General features: G+C 44.6%; 1 protein-coding gene and 1 long non-coding RNA gene across 8 annotated transcripts in view; one reads left to right on the top strand and one right to left on the bottom strand.

The window, feature by feature from the left end:
- Nucleotides 1–3,591, top strand: part of LOC116560433 — a 12,443-nt gene extending 8,852 nt beyond the window's left edge. Inside the window, exon 3 of the long non-coding RNA XR_004272969.1 lies at nt 3,581–3,591. This is a non-coding gene — a long non-coding RNA (uncharacterized LOC116560433). The remainder of the gene's footprint in view (nt 1–3,580) is intronic.
- The window catches only part of SFXN5 (sideroflexin 5), a 129,117-nt gene that overhangs the window by 106,166 nt on the left and 7,042 nt on the right, over nt 1–15,909 (bottom strand). For 6 of the 7 annotated variants that reach the window (XM_032291734.1, XM_032291736.1, XM_032291735.1 and 3 more), the window contains exon 2: nt 8,567–8,635. In XM_032291734.1, coding sequence (XP_032147625.1) covers nt 8,567–8,635 — 69 coding nt within the window. Of the gene's footprint in view, nt 1–8,566; nt 8,636–9,039; nt 9,243–15,909 lie in introns of those variants that run through there. The other variant, XM_032291738.1, reaches the window with a different exon arrangement.

Here is a 15,909-nt window from a genome sequence, read left to right as displayed (position 1 = left end):
CGGGGTTTCACCATGTTGACCAGGATGGTCTCGATCTCTTGACCTCGCGATCCACCCACCTCGGCCTCCCAAAGTGCTGGGATTACAGGCTTGAGCCACCGCGCCCGGCCCATCATCCCAATTTTTTTGGTTTTTTTGTTTGTTTGTTCTTGAGACAGAGTCTCCTCTGTCACCCAGGCTGGAGTGCAGTAACATGATCTCGGCACACTGAAACCTCCACCTCCCAGGTTCAAAATTCTTGTGCCTCAGCCTCGGGAGTAGCTGGATTACAGGCATGTGCCACCACACCATGTTGCCCAGGCTGATCTCAAACTTCTGACCTCAGGTAGATCCACCTGCCTCGGCCTTCCAAAGTACTGGGATTATAGGCATGAGCCACTATACCCGGCCAGTCATCCCAATATTGTACATATATATGCACCAAAATGTTAATGGTGATTATTTCTAGCAGGTTGGACGATGAGCAGTTTTTATTTTCTTTAGACTTTTATATGTCTTCCAGTATTTAGGAATTACTACCAGAATCACATCACATCAGGAAGCACACAATGTCAGGTTTTTTTCAATTGTTAGGGATGCTAAGTTTGGTCATCTAGCTAAAAGGTGTCCACCATTATAAATAATATTGCCATTAATATCCTTGTATATAAATCTCACTGTAGTTCTCTTAATTCCTTTGGATAAATTTCTGGAAATGAAATTTCTGAATGAAAGGCTTTTTAAGGGTCTCCATTATAAAGGTACCCTTTCTCCTTTGTAACTGCTAAGTAATCGCAGTGTGATACTTTGAGATCAAATGAGTATTCAGTTTCCCAATAATGTTTTACTCTTTGGAAATCGTTTTTATTAATGATCCTGGACAGAATCAGTTACTTCACTGAGAGTTACCAAAGGTAAAAAGAGGCACTTCCCCACCCACATTTTTAGTATTACTATGGTATCTTAGACTATCTGTGCTGCTGTGACAGAATGCCACAGACTAGATAATTTATAAAGAACAGAAATTTATTCCTCACAATTCCAGAAGCTGGAAGTCCAAGACCAATAACAAGGATTTGGTGTCTGGTGAGGACGGTATCTTTCCGAGGGGAGGAAGGCTGTGTCCTCAACATGACAGAACGGCAAGAGGGCTAAATGCTGTGTGAAGCCTCTTTTATTTTTCGAGACAGGGTCTTGTTTTGTCATCCAAACTGGAGTGCAGTGGCATGATCACAGTTCACTGCAGCTTTGACCTCCCAGGCTCAAGTGATTCGACTAGCTGGGTTTACAGGTGCATGCCACCACACCCAGCTAATTTAAAAAGAAATTTTTTAGAGATGGGGTCTGGCCGTGTTGCCCAGGTTAGTCTCAAACTCCTGGGCTCAAGTGATTCTTGAGCCTTGGCCTCTCAAAGTGCTGCAATTACAGGCATGAGCCACCACACCCAGCCAGGCCTCTTTTATAAAGACCTCAATTCCATTCATGAGGGAGTGGCCCTCATGGCCTAATCACCTCTTAAAGGCCTCACGTCTTAATACGATCACATTTGCCATTAAGCTTCAAGACCTGAATTTTGGATGGGACACATTTCAGCCACAGCATCTCACCCCGACACGCCCCCGCCATTTATGTCCTTCTCACATATACTCATTCCATCTTAGTAGCTCTGAAAGTCAGTCATTCCAGCAGCAACTCAAAAATCTCAAGTCCAGTCTCATCTAGAATCCTCTAAATTAGACATGGATGAGACTCAAAGGTGTGATTCATCCTGAGGCAAATTTCCCTCCAGTTGTGAGCCTGTAAAAATCAAACAAAGTACATGCTTCCAAAGTACAATGGTGGGACAGGCACAAAACGAACATTTATCTTCCAAAAGGGAGAAATACACAAAAAAAAGAAGTACTAGGTCCTCAGGAAATCTAAAATCCAACAGGGCAAACAATAATCGATAGTCAGAATTACTTCTGATTCCACATCCTGCCTTCTAGACACACTGGAGCAGGAGTTGGGCCCCCAAGGCCTTGGACAGCCCCACTCCCATGGCTTTGCCAGACAGCCACACTTCAGCTCTCACACACACTAACGTTGTATTCCTGTGGCTTTCCCAAGCTAGTGTTGCATGCTGGTGGCGCTATTGTTCCTGGGTTGCAGGGACAGCCCTATCCCCACAATGCCACCAAGCACTGCCCTGGTGAAAACTGCAGTGGCTCCACCCCTGCGGCAACTTTCTGCCTGGGCCCCAGGGCTGTCTGCAACTTCCTTTGAAATCTGGGTGGAGGTAGCCCTGCAGCCCCAGCTCACATGCACACCTGCAGAGTTAGCACCAAATGGATGCTGCCAAGGCTTACCCTTGTGCCTCTGGAGCAGTGGCCCAAGCTGCACCTGGGTCTGCCTGAGCCACAGGTGGGGTGGCTGAGAAGCACTGTGCCAGTAACAGTGGGCAGAGACAACGAGCAGTGAGCCTTGAAGTCCCATGGACACTCTGTAACCCCTACTAGAAACTTCTGCCACTAAGGCCTTGGCACTCTGAGTCTGTGATGAAAGTGGCAACTTCGAAGATCTGAAATGCCTCTGGGGTTCATTCTCCCATTGTCTTTTTTTTTTTTTTTTTTTTTTTTGAGACAGAGTTTCACTCATGTTACCCAGGCTGGAGTGCAATGGCACGATCTCGGCTCACCGCAACCTCTGCCTCCTGGGTTCAGGCAATTCTTCTGCCTCAGCCTCCTGAGTAGCTGGGATTACAGGCACGCGCCACCATGCCCAGCTAATTTTTTGTATTTTTAGTAGAGACGGGGTTTCACCATGTTGACCAGGATGGTCTCGATCTCTTGACCTCGTGATCCACCCGCCTTGGCCTCCCAAAGTGCTGGGATTACAGGCTTGAGCCACCGCGCCCGGCCTCTCCCATTGTCTTAATGAATAGCACCTGACTTTCTTCTAGCCATTCTAATCTCCTTATCAAGCAGTCACTTGGCCACACTCCTGATTTTTTCTCCTAAACATGATTTTTTATTCTTTACATGGCCAGGCTGAGAATTTTCCAAATATGTACATTCTGCTTCCCTTTTCATTACAAATTCTATCTTTGAATTGTTTCACTCTTCCTATATTTTACTAAAAGCAGTTAAGAGAAGCCATGAAGCCTCCTGAATGCTTTGCTGCTTAGAGATTTCTTCTGCCATATATCCTAGTCCACTGCTCTAAAGTCCTGCCTTCTACAAAATCCTAGGACACAGGCATAATTTAGCCAAGTTCTTTGTCACTTTGTAATAAGAATGGTCTTTCCCCCATTTCCAATACCATGTTCCTTATTTCTGTCTCACATCTTATCAGAAGGGTCTTCACTGTCACCATCACGTAAGTTACTTCTAAAAGGAAGGAGGCTTTCCCTACAGCTCTTCTCTTCTGAGCCCTCACCTGAATTGCCTTTAATGCTGTTCATGGCAATGAGACTTTTTCCAGCACTCATTTCAAAACTGTTCCAGCCTCTACCCTTTACCACGCTCCAGAGCTGCTTCCACATTTTTAAGTATTTGTTATAGCAACACCCCACTTCTGTGGTATCAATTTCTGTTGTATTCCGTCTGTGCTGCTATAACAGAATACCACAGACGGGTAACTTATAAAGAACAGAAATTTATTTCTCACAGTTCTGGAGGCTGGAAGTCCAAGATCAAGGAACCAGCATTCAGTGTCTGGTGAGGTCTGCATCCTTCAGAGGGCAGAAACAGTGTCCTCACAGGGAAGAAGGCAGAAGGGTAAGAGATCATAGCAGCTGTGGGAAGCCTTTTTTATAAGGGTCTTAATTCCAGTCACAGTCTAATCATCTCATAAAGGCCCCATCTCTTAATACTATCACATTCACCATCAAGTATGGAATGAACACATTCAAACCATAGCTTACGGACTCATGGATTTTTTTTTTTAATTCAATGTCTTATAATCCATTGCTGTTTTCCTTAATGCTCAAATTGTCCCAATGCGGCCAGTGGATTTCCTTTTAAGCCAGTTCCTGTGTCTCCATCATTCTTTGGGCATTTCCTTGCTTTCTGCAGCAACACCTGCAGCCTCAGACCTGGATCCCACCATGTATCCAAGAAGCCCTTGTTTCTTTTTGTGGGTAGTAGTATTTAGAACCCAAGATCTGGGTGCTGTGTTCATTGTTACTGTGGTGTTCCTAAGTTCTACGCCCTTTCAGAAAACAGAGCCAGAAAATTAGGAAATTGTGTGTTTGTGAGTGAGAGACAGAGAGAGAGTTTGTGTGTGTGTGTGTGTGTGTGATGAGTGCATATTGGTACCTCTAATTCAAATACAACATCACATAGTCCTTTCTGTCTTTTCCCCTACTCTATACTTGTATCACTCATCTCCCACAGTGAGAACGCTGGTTCTCCACATCAGTATAATTATTTATTCTATCCTATACTACACCTCAAATAGTTTCAGATTTTAACGCCAATTCTAGTATTGAATTGTTGTTATTAACACTATTTCAGTTAGTTTTCTATGCCCTACATGATGATGTGTCAGCCATTCATTTCCTTAAGGAATTTTTGAATTCAGAATAGCAAATGCCTTCCATCTTTGGTCCATAATTAAGAGTAATTCAGATGTCATACAGCCTTGCCCTTAGAGATCTAGATCTAATTCCCCGGCCTACATGGAGGGCCAAAGATTTCTCCCTTTTGCTTCTGCAAGATCCTGGTGACTTATTTCATTGGAAATAATTCTGAACACACTGCACCCTGGCAAGGAGACTCACAGCCTTTCAAGATTCCCCCAAATGGCCAGGCACAGTGGCTCATGCCTGTAATCCCAGCACCCTGGGAGGCCAAGGCGGGCCGATCACTTTCACCAGCCTGAACAACATAGCAAAACCCTGTCTCTACAAAAATAGAAAAATTATCTGAGCATGGTAGCATGCACTTGTAGTCCCAGCTAATCAGGAGGCTGAAGCATGAGAATCGCTTGAGCCCAGGAGGCAGAGGCTACAGTGAGTTGAGATCATGCCACTGCACTCCAAACTGGGCCACAAAGTGAGACTCTGCCTTAACAACAACAAAAAAATCCCCCTAAATAATCTCTTGTAGAGATTTCACAAACCAGGCATATTTTCTGACAACTTCCCAGGAATTATGGTAGAGGGAATAACAGTGCAAATTCACAGTTTTCACAAACACAGTAAGCATCACTAACTCAAAAGAGCCCCAGCCACACCTCATTGTGGCATTTCTTTATTGGTCTTTCAGCCCATCCCAGTATCATGCTCTCCTTCCCGCTTTTTTCTCCTCTTCCTTCCCTCTCCTTTCTCCATTTAGGATCAAAATGCACCATTCTTCTCTCTGTCAAGCAAGAGCAAGCTTTTCCTCTGAAGCTTTGTTCAAGACATTCTTAGAACAAAGACAGCCTTCTTCCTAAGAGAAATTACAGTGAATAAAATTTCCTCTGCCTTATTACACATATAAGGGTTGGGATCTTTTTAAAGCTTGGTCAGTTGGAAGAAGCTACAAAGTAGTAGCTGCAAAATTCCCTGAAGAGGTGTTTCTCCATTGGTCCAGCTAATGTCCCTCAGGGCCAGGTCACCAGATGGCTCAAGCTGCCTAGGCTCTTTCTACTTCTGGACTCCCCAGCTTCCAGAGCCACCTCCTCAAGTCCTCATGACCTCTACTATTCTCCCACCATCACAGACAACGGGACTCATCCAAATTTCCTCCAGCTAAGCAGCAACCATCCCACGCTCCCTCCCAGCACATTAGGTGGGCCAGATAAGTAGTTTCTCTAGTTCTGTGCTCTTCCAACTTATATAATTGCATTGATTATTCCTCGATTACTTCTTAGGAGAATTCAGACAGAGGCCAAGTCAGCTACTAAAACACCTATGCCCTTTGTCCTTCTGAGATGTAGTAGGAAACTACATGCCAGGGTACTTCCACATTTCATGTTACTGAGCTGCTCCCTTAAACCCGACGGGGCCTGGTTCTAGGCCCAGGTGCCCAGCAAGCCCTGTGCTCCCTTCTATCATGGCTTTTCTCTCCCAGAGCTGGTCAACTCCAGGGCTTAAAGCAAGCAAGCCAATGTCAGTACAGAGATGTGCAGTGAAGTGCTGCCCACATGGGGGTCAGGACCAACACTTAGGCCTTCTGCCATGTCATCTTGGTCAAGTTCCCTAAACTCAAGTTATTTGAACAGTAATGCAAATGGGGTGAGAATAAGGGTCTGGAGACCAGTGTACCTGGGTACATACCCTGGCTCCATTACTTGCCAATACCATATGCATGAGGCTTAACTTCTAGTCTGTCTGTTTCTTCATGTGTAAAATGGAACTTATAATAGCATCAACATCTTAGGGCTGCTTTGAGTTAATCTGATAAACTAATGTATGTAAAATGCTTACAAATGGCCTTGTTTATAGTACTTAAAAAATATTTGACATTTTAGGCTGGGCACGGTGGCTCACACCTATTTTCCCAGCAATTTGGGAGGCTGAGGTGGATTTCTTGAGACAAGGAGTTTGAGACAAGCCTGGCCAACACGGTGAAACCCAGTCTCTAGTGAAAATACAAAAAATTAGCCAGGCATGGTGGTGCACGCCTGTAATCCCAGCTACTCAGGAGGCTGAAACACGAGAATTACTTGGGAGGTAGCGGTTGCAGTGAGCTGAGAATGCGCCACTGCACTCCAGCCTGGGTAACAAAACAAGGCCCTGTCTGGAAAAAAAAAAAAAAAAAAAACCCAATATTTTATATGTACATGTATTCCTACACACATTTGTAAATACATATAAAAAGTCCGTCAAGACATACTTCTTAGAATGGCTGAATAAAAAGATTTTTAAATTTGACAATAGCAAGTGTTGGTGAGGAAGTGGAGCAACTGAAACTCCCAGACATTGCTCATGGAAATGTAAAATATACAGCCCTTTGAACAATAGTTTGGCAGTTTCTGAAAAAGTTAAACATATATTTAGCATACTTATCACAGGATCCAGCAATCCCATTCTTATTCCTTCAAGAGAAATGAAAGCATACATCCACACAAAGAATGTTCATAGTAGTTTTATTCATAATAGCAAAAAACTGGAAAGAACCCAGGTGTTTTATCAATAAGCAAATGGATAAACAAATTCTGGAACATCCTTTCAATGGGACACTTTACTCAGCAGAAGAAGGGATTAATTACTAATACATGCAATGACACAAATGAATCCCAAAAGCATTTTTTTTTTAAAGATAAGGTCTCGCTCTGTTACTCAGGCTGGAGTGCAGTGCCACAATCATGGTTTACTGCAGCCTCAATCTCTCAAGCTCAAGGAATCCTCCCACCTGAGCCTCCCAAGTAGCTGGGACTACAAGCACGCACCACCACACTGGGTTAATTTTCTAATTTTTTGTAGAGACAGATCTCACTATGTTGTCCAGGCTGGTCTTGAACTACTGAGCTCCAGCAATCCTCCATTACAGGTGTGAGCCATTGCACCCAGCCTCAAAAGCATTATGTTAAGGGAAAGAAGCCAGACACAAAAGGCTGCATACTGTAGGATTCCATTTATAGGACATTCTGGAAACAGCAAAACAATAGAAACAGAAAGCAGATGATTGGTTGACAAGGGGTGGAGATAGGGAGGAACTGATTATAAACTGGTATGAGGCAACACATTAGGGTGATGAAAATACTTCACATCTTGATTGTCCATATGGTTTCGTTCTGTGTCCCCACAAGAATCTCATCTCAAACTGTAAACCCCATAATCCCCACATATTGAGGGACGGACATGGTGGGAGGTGACTGAACCATGGGAGTGGTTTCCCCCATGCTGTTCTCGTGATATTAAGTTCTCATGAGATCTGATGGTTTTATAAGTGCTCGGAAGTTCCTCCTCCATTCCTCTCTCTCCTGCCACCTTGTGAAGAAGGTGCCTACTTCCTCTTCCACCATGATCATTTCCTGAGGCCTCCCCAGCCATGAGGAACTGTGAGACAATTAAACCACTTTCCTTTATTAATTACCCAGTCTCAGGTATTTCTTTATAGCAGTTTGAGACCAGACTAATTCAACTGTGATGGTGGATACATGACTGAATATGACTGTCAAAACTCAAAGAACTGCACACCTAAGAAAGGTAAATTATATCTTAATAACTTGATGTTAAAAGCTATTAACAGCTGTTACCTATGAGAAAACAGAACTAAGTAGGGTGGATGATTAAACGATACTTTTTTTTCTACTTAAACATATTGTACTGCTGGAACTTTTCTAACAAGCAAATAATTTAGGTACTTGACAATAATTTCATTAAAGTTTTAAATAATAACAATAATATCTATCTTGAAGGGCTGTTGTGAGATCCAAATGACATTATGTGAAAAGCATACAGCACAATGTATGAACTCAGACAGACGCAGACAGACACATAGATACATAGATAGTTACAGGTAGAGCGAATTTGTTACCTTCCTCTCACCTCCCACCTCCCCTATTCTCTTCACTCCCCCATCCTCACCCTCCCTGGCCCCTTAATGGCCCACATATTCTGAAATGACAAGGTACAAAGGCCAAAGGGCCAGTGAGGGTGACAGCCATGACTTACCTCAGTGACAAAGAGTGTGCGAGGGTCGATGATATCCAAGAAGTGCCTGAAGCGGCCATAGAAGGATGTCTGAAGAAGAGGATGAGAGAGAAGAGTAAAAGGATCAGCTGCTATACACCCTACTCCAGACACTGGGGAACCCCACTCACAGCTCTCCTTTATGATTGGGGTCCCCCAGTCCCCAGAACTCCCCATGTGGGTGATAAATGCCAATGAGGCCTCAAAAATCCGAAGACAGCTCCTAGGGTTGACAGTTTTCCAAAGTCAACTCAGAGAGACCACTGAGATACTCAGGGACAGGCCCATCTGCTCTTCCAGGTGCCTCCCATTTTCCCCCTTCTCTCCCAATGCCCTGAGATCTATTCTGAGCCCTTTAGAAGCTCCCAAGCATCCCTGGACATGCAGGCTGAAGGTGAGGCTTGGTCCCCAGACCCCTTGCCTTGCTCAGGACTTCAAGTGATACAGTGTCCTACCTGCCCCACACAGGGTTCCTCCCCAAGGTCCAGCTCTACCCCCAGGGAGAGATCCCCAAGCACAGCTCAAGCTTGAAAGCACCAAGCTCACAACCCTCAGGTCATCCTTCACCCATAGCCATGTAGCTGCTGAGGTACAGGACAAGGAGCAGCTCCCTCAACCTTGCCCCAGAGCAGGAACCATAGAAAAGGAGGGCTTTGTGCTAAGTGCGGCCACAGGCATTAGAGCACAATGAAAGGAAACCAAGCAACTGGGCTGCTGAGCCTTCTGTCCTGGGGACTAAGCCAGCTGGGCAAAGCCGAGCTCAAGGGGAAGATGGAGGGTGCCAAGCTCAGGGATGAAGGGGAAGCTGCAATCGCTGGGCATTCATGCCTCACTACACTCTGGGCTCTGCCCCAAATTCCTCCCTGGAGCCCCACAACTCGCCAAGCACCATCCTTTGCAGAGTGGAGAAAACAGAAGCCTCCACATTCTCTCCCCTTATTTAGTAGGACACTAGACTCTGCAGTCAATTCCTATTACTTTCCCTTCCCAATAAAGACCCTGCAATGGGCTCCAGGTCACCTCAAAGTCCCCCAACACAAGAGTTCTTATCCCACCTCCATTTCTCTTCCACCATGGCACCCCTGCATGAAGCAACCTCTAACCCCTAATGCCACCACTTCCCAGGTGCTGTGTGTCACAAACCAGATCAAGCTTCAATCCATTCCTAACAGAAACAGCTGCCTCTCTAACCTCTTATAATCCAGACAACCTGGACCATTTCCCCATTTAAGACATACACAGGGGAGGCTCACAATGCTGTCCTGGCAAAACTTCACCCTTAAGAAGGTTGTCTAAGGAAACAATCCAAGATGTTCAAAGATGTGGTCAGGTGGATACACCAAGATGTTCACTGCTGTATTATTTACAAAGGTGAATGGTTAAATAAATGATGGCCCATTCATATGACCGAATACTATGCAGCCTTTAAAACTATGTTTTCAAACATTTATGACATGGAATAATGCTTAAATTTTATGAAATGCATATAAGCAGTGTGATTCCAACTCAATAAACAAGCAGATAAACAGAGCTAGACAGATACTAAGTGAAAAGCAAAAAGACGAAATGACATCTAGTTCCTGGTCCACTAACAGGGACCAGGGTTCTTTACGAAAGGAGCTGATTTGAAGGCTGGAGAAGGGAGGGTACAAGATGAAACTGGTACATTTTGTTGCACCAGAAAGTAATGAAGTCTTACCCCCCAAAAATGATGGGGACATATTAAAAGGATCAATGAAGGGCAGGTGGCACAGTGTGTTCTTCCAAATGTGATAATCTGAGAAGTCCACAGCATCACTCACATAATATTCCAAAGGGACTGAATCTAACCATGAGAAAACATAACAAACCCAAATTGAGGGACATTCCATAAATTAATTGGTTTTGCCCTTCAAATACGTCAATGTCATAAAGACAAAGAAAGACTGAGAATGAGACAGTTTTACATTAAAGAAACTAAAGAGAGAACTAGATGCATTTTGTGACTTGGGATTGGATCCTGGAGTAGCTGGGGGAATGATCTCAAGAGCATTACTGAGACAAATGACAAAAGTGCAATATGGGCCATAGGTTAATAAAAGTGTTGTATCCATGTTAAATCTCCTGAATGTAATTACTACATTGTGGTTATATAAGAGAATGTCCTTATTCTTAAGAAATACATGCTGGGCCAAGCACGATGGCTCACGCCTGTAATTCCAGCACTTTGGGAGGCCAAGGCGGGCGGATCACCTGAGGTCAGGGGTTCGAGACCAGCCTTGCCAACAGGGTGAAACCCCTTCTCCACTAAAAATACAAAATTTAGCCAGGTGCAGTGGCGTGTGCCTGTCATCCCAGCTACTTGGGAGGCTGAGGCAAGAGAATCACTTGAACCTGGGAGGTGGAGGTTGCAGAGAGCCAAGATCGCACCACTGCACTCCAGTCTGGGCAACAAAGCAAGGCTCCGTCTCAAAAAAAAAAAAAAAAAAAGGAGATATAGCTGATGTATTAGGAAATGAATGAATACAGCCTATTCGTAAATAGTTGAAGAAAAATAACATGTAAAAATACAAAGCAGCCATAAAATCTGGACATGTAGGTACTGTAATTTCATTTATTTACAGATTAAAGATGTCCTGATGATATCATGTATATTTGTTACGTGTCCAGACTTTATGATTACCTGTAGACAAAGAGAATAATAAAGGAAATGTGATAAGATGCTAAAAACTGGTTGTCTAGGCAAAGGGTATAGGGAAGTTTTCCTTTTACTTCTTGAAACGTTTATGTAAGACTGAAAGTGTTCCAAAACGAAAAGGTAAAAATTGTATTTTCAAAAAAGCTAAATGAAAATACACTAAAATACTAACAGAGATTGCCTCTGGGTAATAGGCTTATATACGATTTATATTTCCAAGTCTGTAAATTGAAATAAAAAAATCAATATTATACATAATACACAGAAATGATACTATATTTAAAAATACATATTTAGACCAAAATGCAAGCTGGTCACAGAGGCTTGCTCCTATAATCCCAGCTACTTGGGAGGCTGAATGATAGGATCACTTGAGCCCAGGAGTTTGAGATCAGCCTGGGCAACACAGTGAGACCCCATATCTACAAAAAAATTTTGAAAATTAGCCAGGCATGGTGGTTAAGTAGTCCCAGCTACTTAGGAGGCTGAGGTATGAGGACCACTTCAGCCTAGAAGTTCAAGGCTGCAGTGAGCCAGGATTATGCCACTGCATTCCAGCCTGGGTGACACAGCAAGTGCCTGTCTCCAAAAATATTATAAAATAAAAGCCAGGCATGGTGGCACACCTATAATCCCAGCACTTTCGGAGGCTGAGATGGGTGGACCACTTGAGGTATGGAGTTCGAGACCAGCCTGACCAAGATGGTAAAACCCTATCTCTACTAAAAGAAAAATACAAAAATTAGCTGGGCATGGTGGTGGGCACCTGTAGTCCCAGCTACTCGAGAGGCTGAGGCAGGAGAATTATTTGAACCCAGGAGGTGGAGGTTCCAGTGAGCCGAGACCGTGCCATTGCACTCCAGTCTGGGCAACAGAGTGAGACTCTGTCTCAAAAAATAAAAATAAATAAATAAATAAAGTAAAATATGAACTGATATTTTAAGTATTACACTTGATTATGAGCTCCTGAAGGACATGGGCTACTGAGTGTTCCTTCCTTATCCTCTCTGGTTTCAAGTCTCCTTACATATCTTAAAAGAAGGGTCTCCTGCCACAGGAATGCATGAGTAGGCTGATGAGCAGCCAAAGGCCTTAAGGCTTCTGGGTGTGGTAGAGGTGGGCTGGGCTTTGAAGGGAGGACAGGATTAGGAAAGGATAGCAGTATGGCAGCTAGTGGTCCAAGGAGGGAAGAGGATGAGCAGGGGCAGAGGAGAGAACCTGCAAGGAGAATGGCCTGAGCAAAGCAACTTCTTGAAGATGGTCCAGCAGAAACTTCAGCCTCTGACTTGTCCTGTAGTTGGCACGGTCTTCATCCTGTCCCAGACCTGCCAGCCTTCTTGTGTCACTTTCAACCACAGCTACTGGGGGAGACTCCCAGATAAAGCACTTTGCTCCACAGATGTCTAGAAACTCCTAATGAGCTAGGCTCAGGGGATACCAAATGAACAAGCATTTAAAGAGCTCAGAGCCCATCAAGACAGACTAATAACTATAAACAAATAAATAAATAACTAAAAAACACTGATCAGAGCTTAAATGACGCATCACAAAGTGTACTGGGGACACACAGAGTTCTTCTTATGTCTTCCTAGTGTGAGTCAAGGAGGTATCCCAGTGGAGCTGGGACCAGGGGGTGGATGAGTTTACCTAACAGAGGATGGTAAATGCAAGAGGATGAAGGCATGAAGCTTAGGATCAGAAGCTGCACCAGACTTCTGTGGTCTCTTCATTCATTCACCATTCAACCCAGTACCAAGGGGGCCTACTGTGTGCCCAGCACCGTGCTAAGTCCTGGAGGTAGCAAGGCTGACTGACTATAGGGAAATGAGGAAGAGCATCCACAGATGATGCCTAGCTTTCTAGTGAGACATGAATGTTTGTTAACCAGAATAGGGACAGCAAGAAGCATACAGATTAAGTGGGAGGAAGATAAAAACTCTGTATTGATTATATTAGTCTGAGATATTTAAAGGGCCTTCCGGATGTAATTTTTCAGCAAACACTTGGACTGAGATTCAAGAAAGAGATTCTGAGTTGGAAATGTCAGGCACAGACTGGCCTAAGACCCATCCCTCTACCCACTATAAAGACAATAAACCTATAGTCTGACAAAGTCAGATTTACTGACTCACTCAACTAAGAAGGGCACACAGCAGAGGAATTATGGGGTACCTTGCCAAACAAAGAAAAAAATATTTAGCATAGAATTTGATTTAAGCAAGGTAGAGTAAAATTTAAATGAAGCAGTGCTTCAACAGGCTCCAAGGAAAGCAAGACTGTGTGGAAAGGAGTCAACATAGGTCTGGACCAATGACTCATAGTCTTATTTCCTTAAAAACTATAAAGTTAAGAGTAATGAGAAATGTTGTGACCAGGAACCCCTTATTTGCAGCTATGGGTCGAGTCTCTGAGTCGAGTCTCTAAATTAGACTTCCAAAGGAGCAAGGAATCTTTTTTTTTTTTTTTTTTTTTTAGACGGAGGTTCGCTCTTGTTACCCAGGCTGGAGTGCAATGGCGCGATCTCGGCTCACCGCAACCTCCGCCTCCTGGGTTCAGGCAATTCTCCTGCCTCAGCCTCCTGAGTAGCTGGGACTACAGGCACGCGCCACCATGCCCAGCTAATTTTTTGTAGTTTTAGTAGAGACGGGGTTTCACCGTGTTGACCAGGATGGTCTCGATCTCTTGACCTCGTGATCTACCCGCCTCGGCCTCCCAAAGTGCTAGGATTACAGGCTTGAGCCACCGCGCCCGGCCTGGAATTTTTGTTTTTGAGACAGAGTCTCACTTTGTCACTCAGGCTGGAGTGCAGTGGCATGACACAGCAGAGTGACTTAGGCCTGCCAATCAAGAGGTGGACGGTTCATTCCTAATGATATGCTTTAAACAGCAAAGTTCCTGGCAGTCTAGGACCTTACAGAGTGAGACAGGAGTATGAAAGGGGTGGTTACTGGAAGGTTGTTCCCGTACTTTATAGTTCTTGTGAGAAACACTGTTTCTTTGCAGCTGGCTGTGTCTGTCCTCGCTGCCAGATGAATGGCAAGGAAGGTTTTTACTTTCTCAGTCGCAGTTCATTTTCATTTTCTCAATCGTCTAAAATGTAGAGCCTCCCTCCCAAATTCAGCCATCTTTACCCAATCACACAATCAGTGGATGATTTTCCTCCCCTTTTTCTTTGCAGGAAGAATGAGTCAGCCAAGTGATTGAAAGGTGAGTCAGCTAATTCTCAGCAGGAGCCTGCGGCCTGCAGCAGCAGCTGCCTTCCCACCTCCACCAGTCAGCTCTCTCCCATCTGCAGGCCCCCCAGGGACACCAGGCCTTGGGAGCGGCAGCTGAGGACAAAAATCCCAGAGGCTGACACTGACCCCCCAACTACACACACCAGACCTCCAAATTACTACTCTTCAGGATTAAGAATAATATACTTACTGAACCTACAGCCTAAAGCAGAAAGGCTGCACCAGCCCAGTAGTCCTGAATCAGCTGCACCCTGAACCACCTGGGTACTTCAAAAACCAGGCCATACACCCACGGATTCTGATTCTATTGCTCTGGGGGTGGCCTCCAGGCATCAGTGTCTATTTTAAAACTTGCCCAGTGTGACTCTTGGAAATGATGACCCCTCTTCACTGCACAAACCAGCCCAAGAGCAGCACTAGAAAAAACTCAGTGTCTCGACTATAGGAAGAAAATGATTAAAATACATAACTACCTGCAGGGTACTGTGATTTTAGAACTTTATTTCAAGCAAACTATGAGAAATTTCCCCCTTGCCTCTCAACTCTCAGCCCACACAAACCTTCCAACCTTGAAGTGAAGAAAGCATTTTTCTGCCCAGCAAGCTCTCCATGCCCCAGAGGCAGCCATGTGGAACCAGCCTGCTCTGCTCACCTAGGCTTGGTCCCCAGCACGCTCATACCCCAAGTCATCTCAGCAGATAAATTAGACTTCCATAGGAGCAAGGAATTTTTGTTTTTGAGACAGAGTCTCACTTTGTCACTCAGGCTGGAGTGCGGTGGCATGACACAGCTCACCACAACCGCTGGTGATTCTGGACTCAGGTGATTCTCCCACCTCAGCCTCTGGAGTAGCTAGGACTACAGGCATGTGTCACCACACAGGGCTAATTTTTATATTTTTTGTAGAGACAGAGTTTCACCATGTTGCCTGGGCTTGTCTCAAACTTCTGGGATCAAGTGATCTGCTTATCTCCGCCTCTCAAAGTGCTGGGATTACAAGCATGAGCCATCACACCTTGCCGGAAGTTGTTAAAAAAACTTATTTCCTTTTTTCTTTTTTTGAGACAGGGTCTCATTCTGTTGCCCAGCTGAAGTGCAGCTGTGTGATCATAGCTCACTCCAGCTTCAGACTTCTGGGTTCAAAGGATTCTCCTGCCCCAGCCTCCCAAGTAGCTGGGACTACAGGGCATGCTACCACGCTCAGCTGGTTTTCAAAATTTTTGTAGACATGGGGTCTCACTATATCGTCCAGGATGGTCTCAAGTTCCTGGCCTCAAGCAATCCTCCTGTGTTGGCCTCCCAAAGTGATGGGATTACAGGCATGAGCCACTGCACCTGGACAATTTTTTTTTTTTTTTGAGATGGAATTTTGCTCTTGTTGCCCAGGCTGGAGTGCAATGGTACGATCACAG

The sequence above is a fragment of the Sapajus apella genome, unplaced genomic scaffold (assembly GCF_009761245.1).
Source record: "Sapajus apella isolate SASKATOON/1434 unplaced genomic scaffold, GSC_monkey_1.0 scaffold26, whole genome shotgun sequence".
NCBI classification, from domain to species: Eukaryota; Metazoa; Chordata; class Mammalia; order Primates; family Cebidae; genus Sapajus; species Sapajus apella.
The sequence above is the reverse complement of the archived record's forward strand: the minus strand, read 5'-3'. Positions and strand labels throughout refer to the sequence as shown.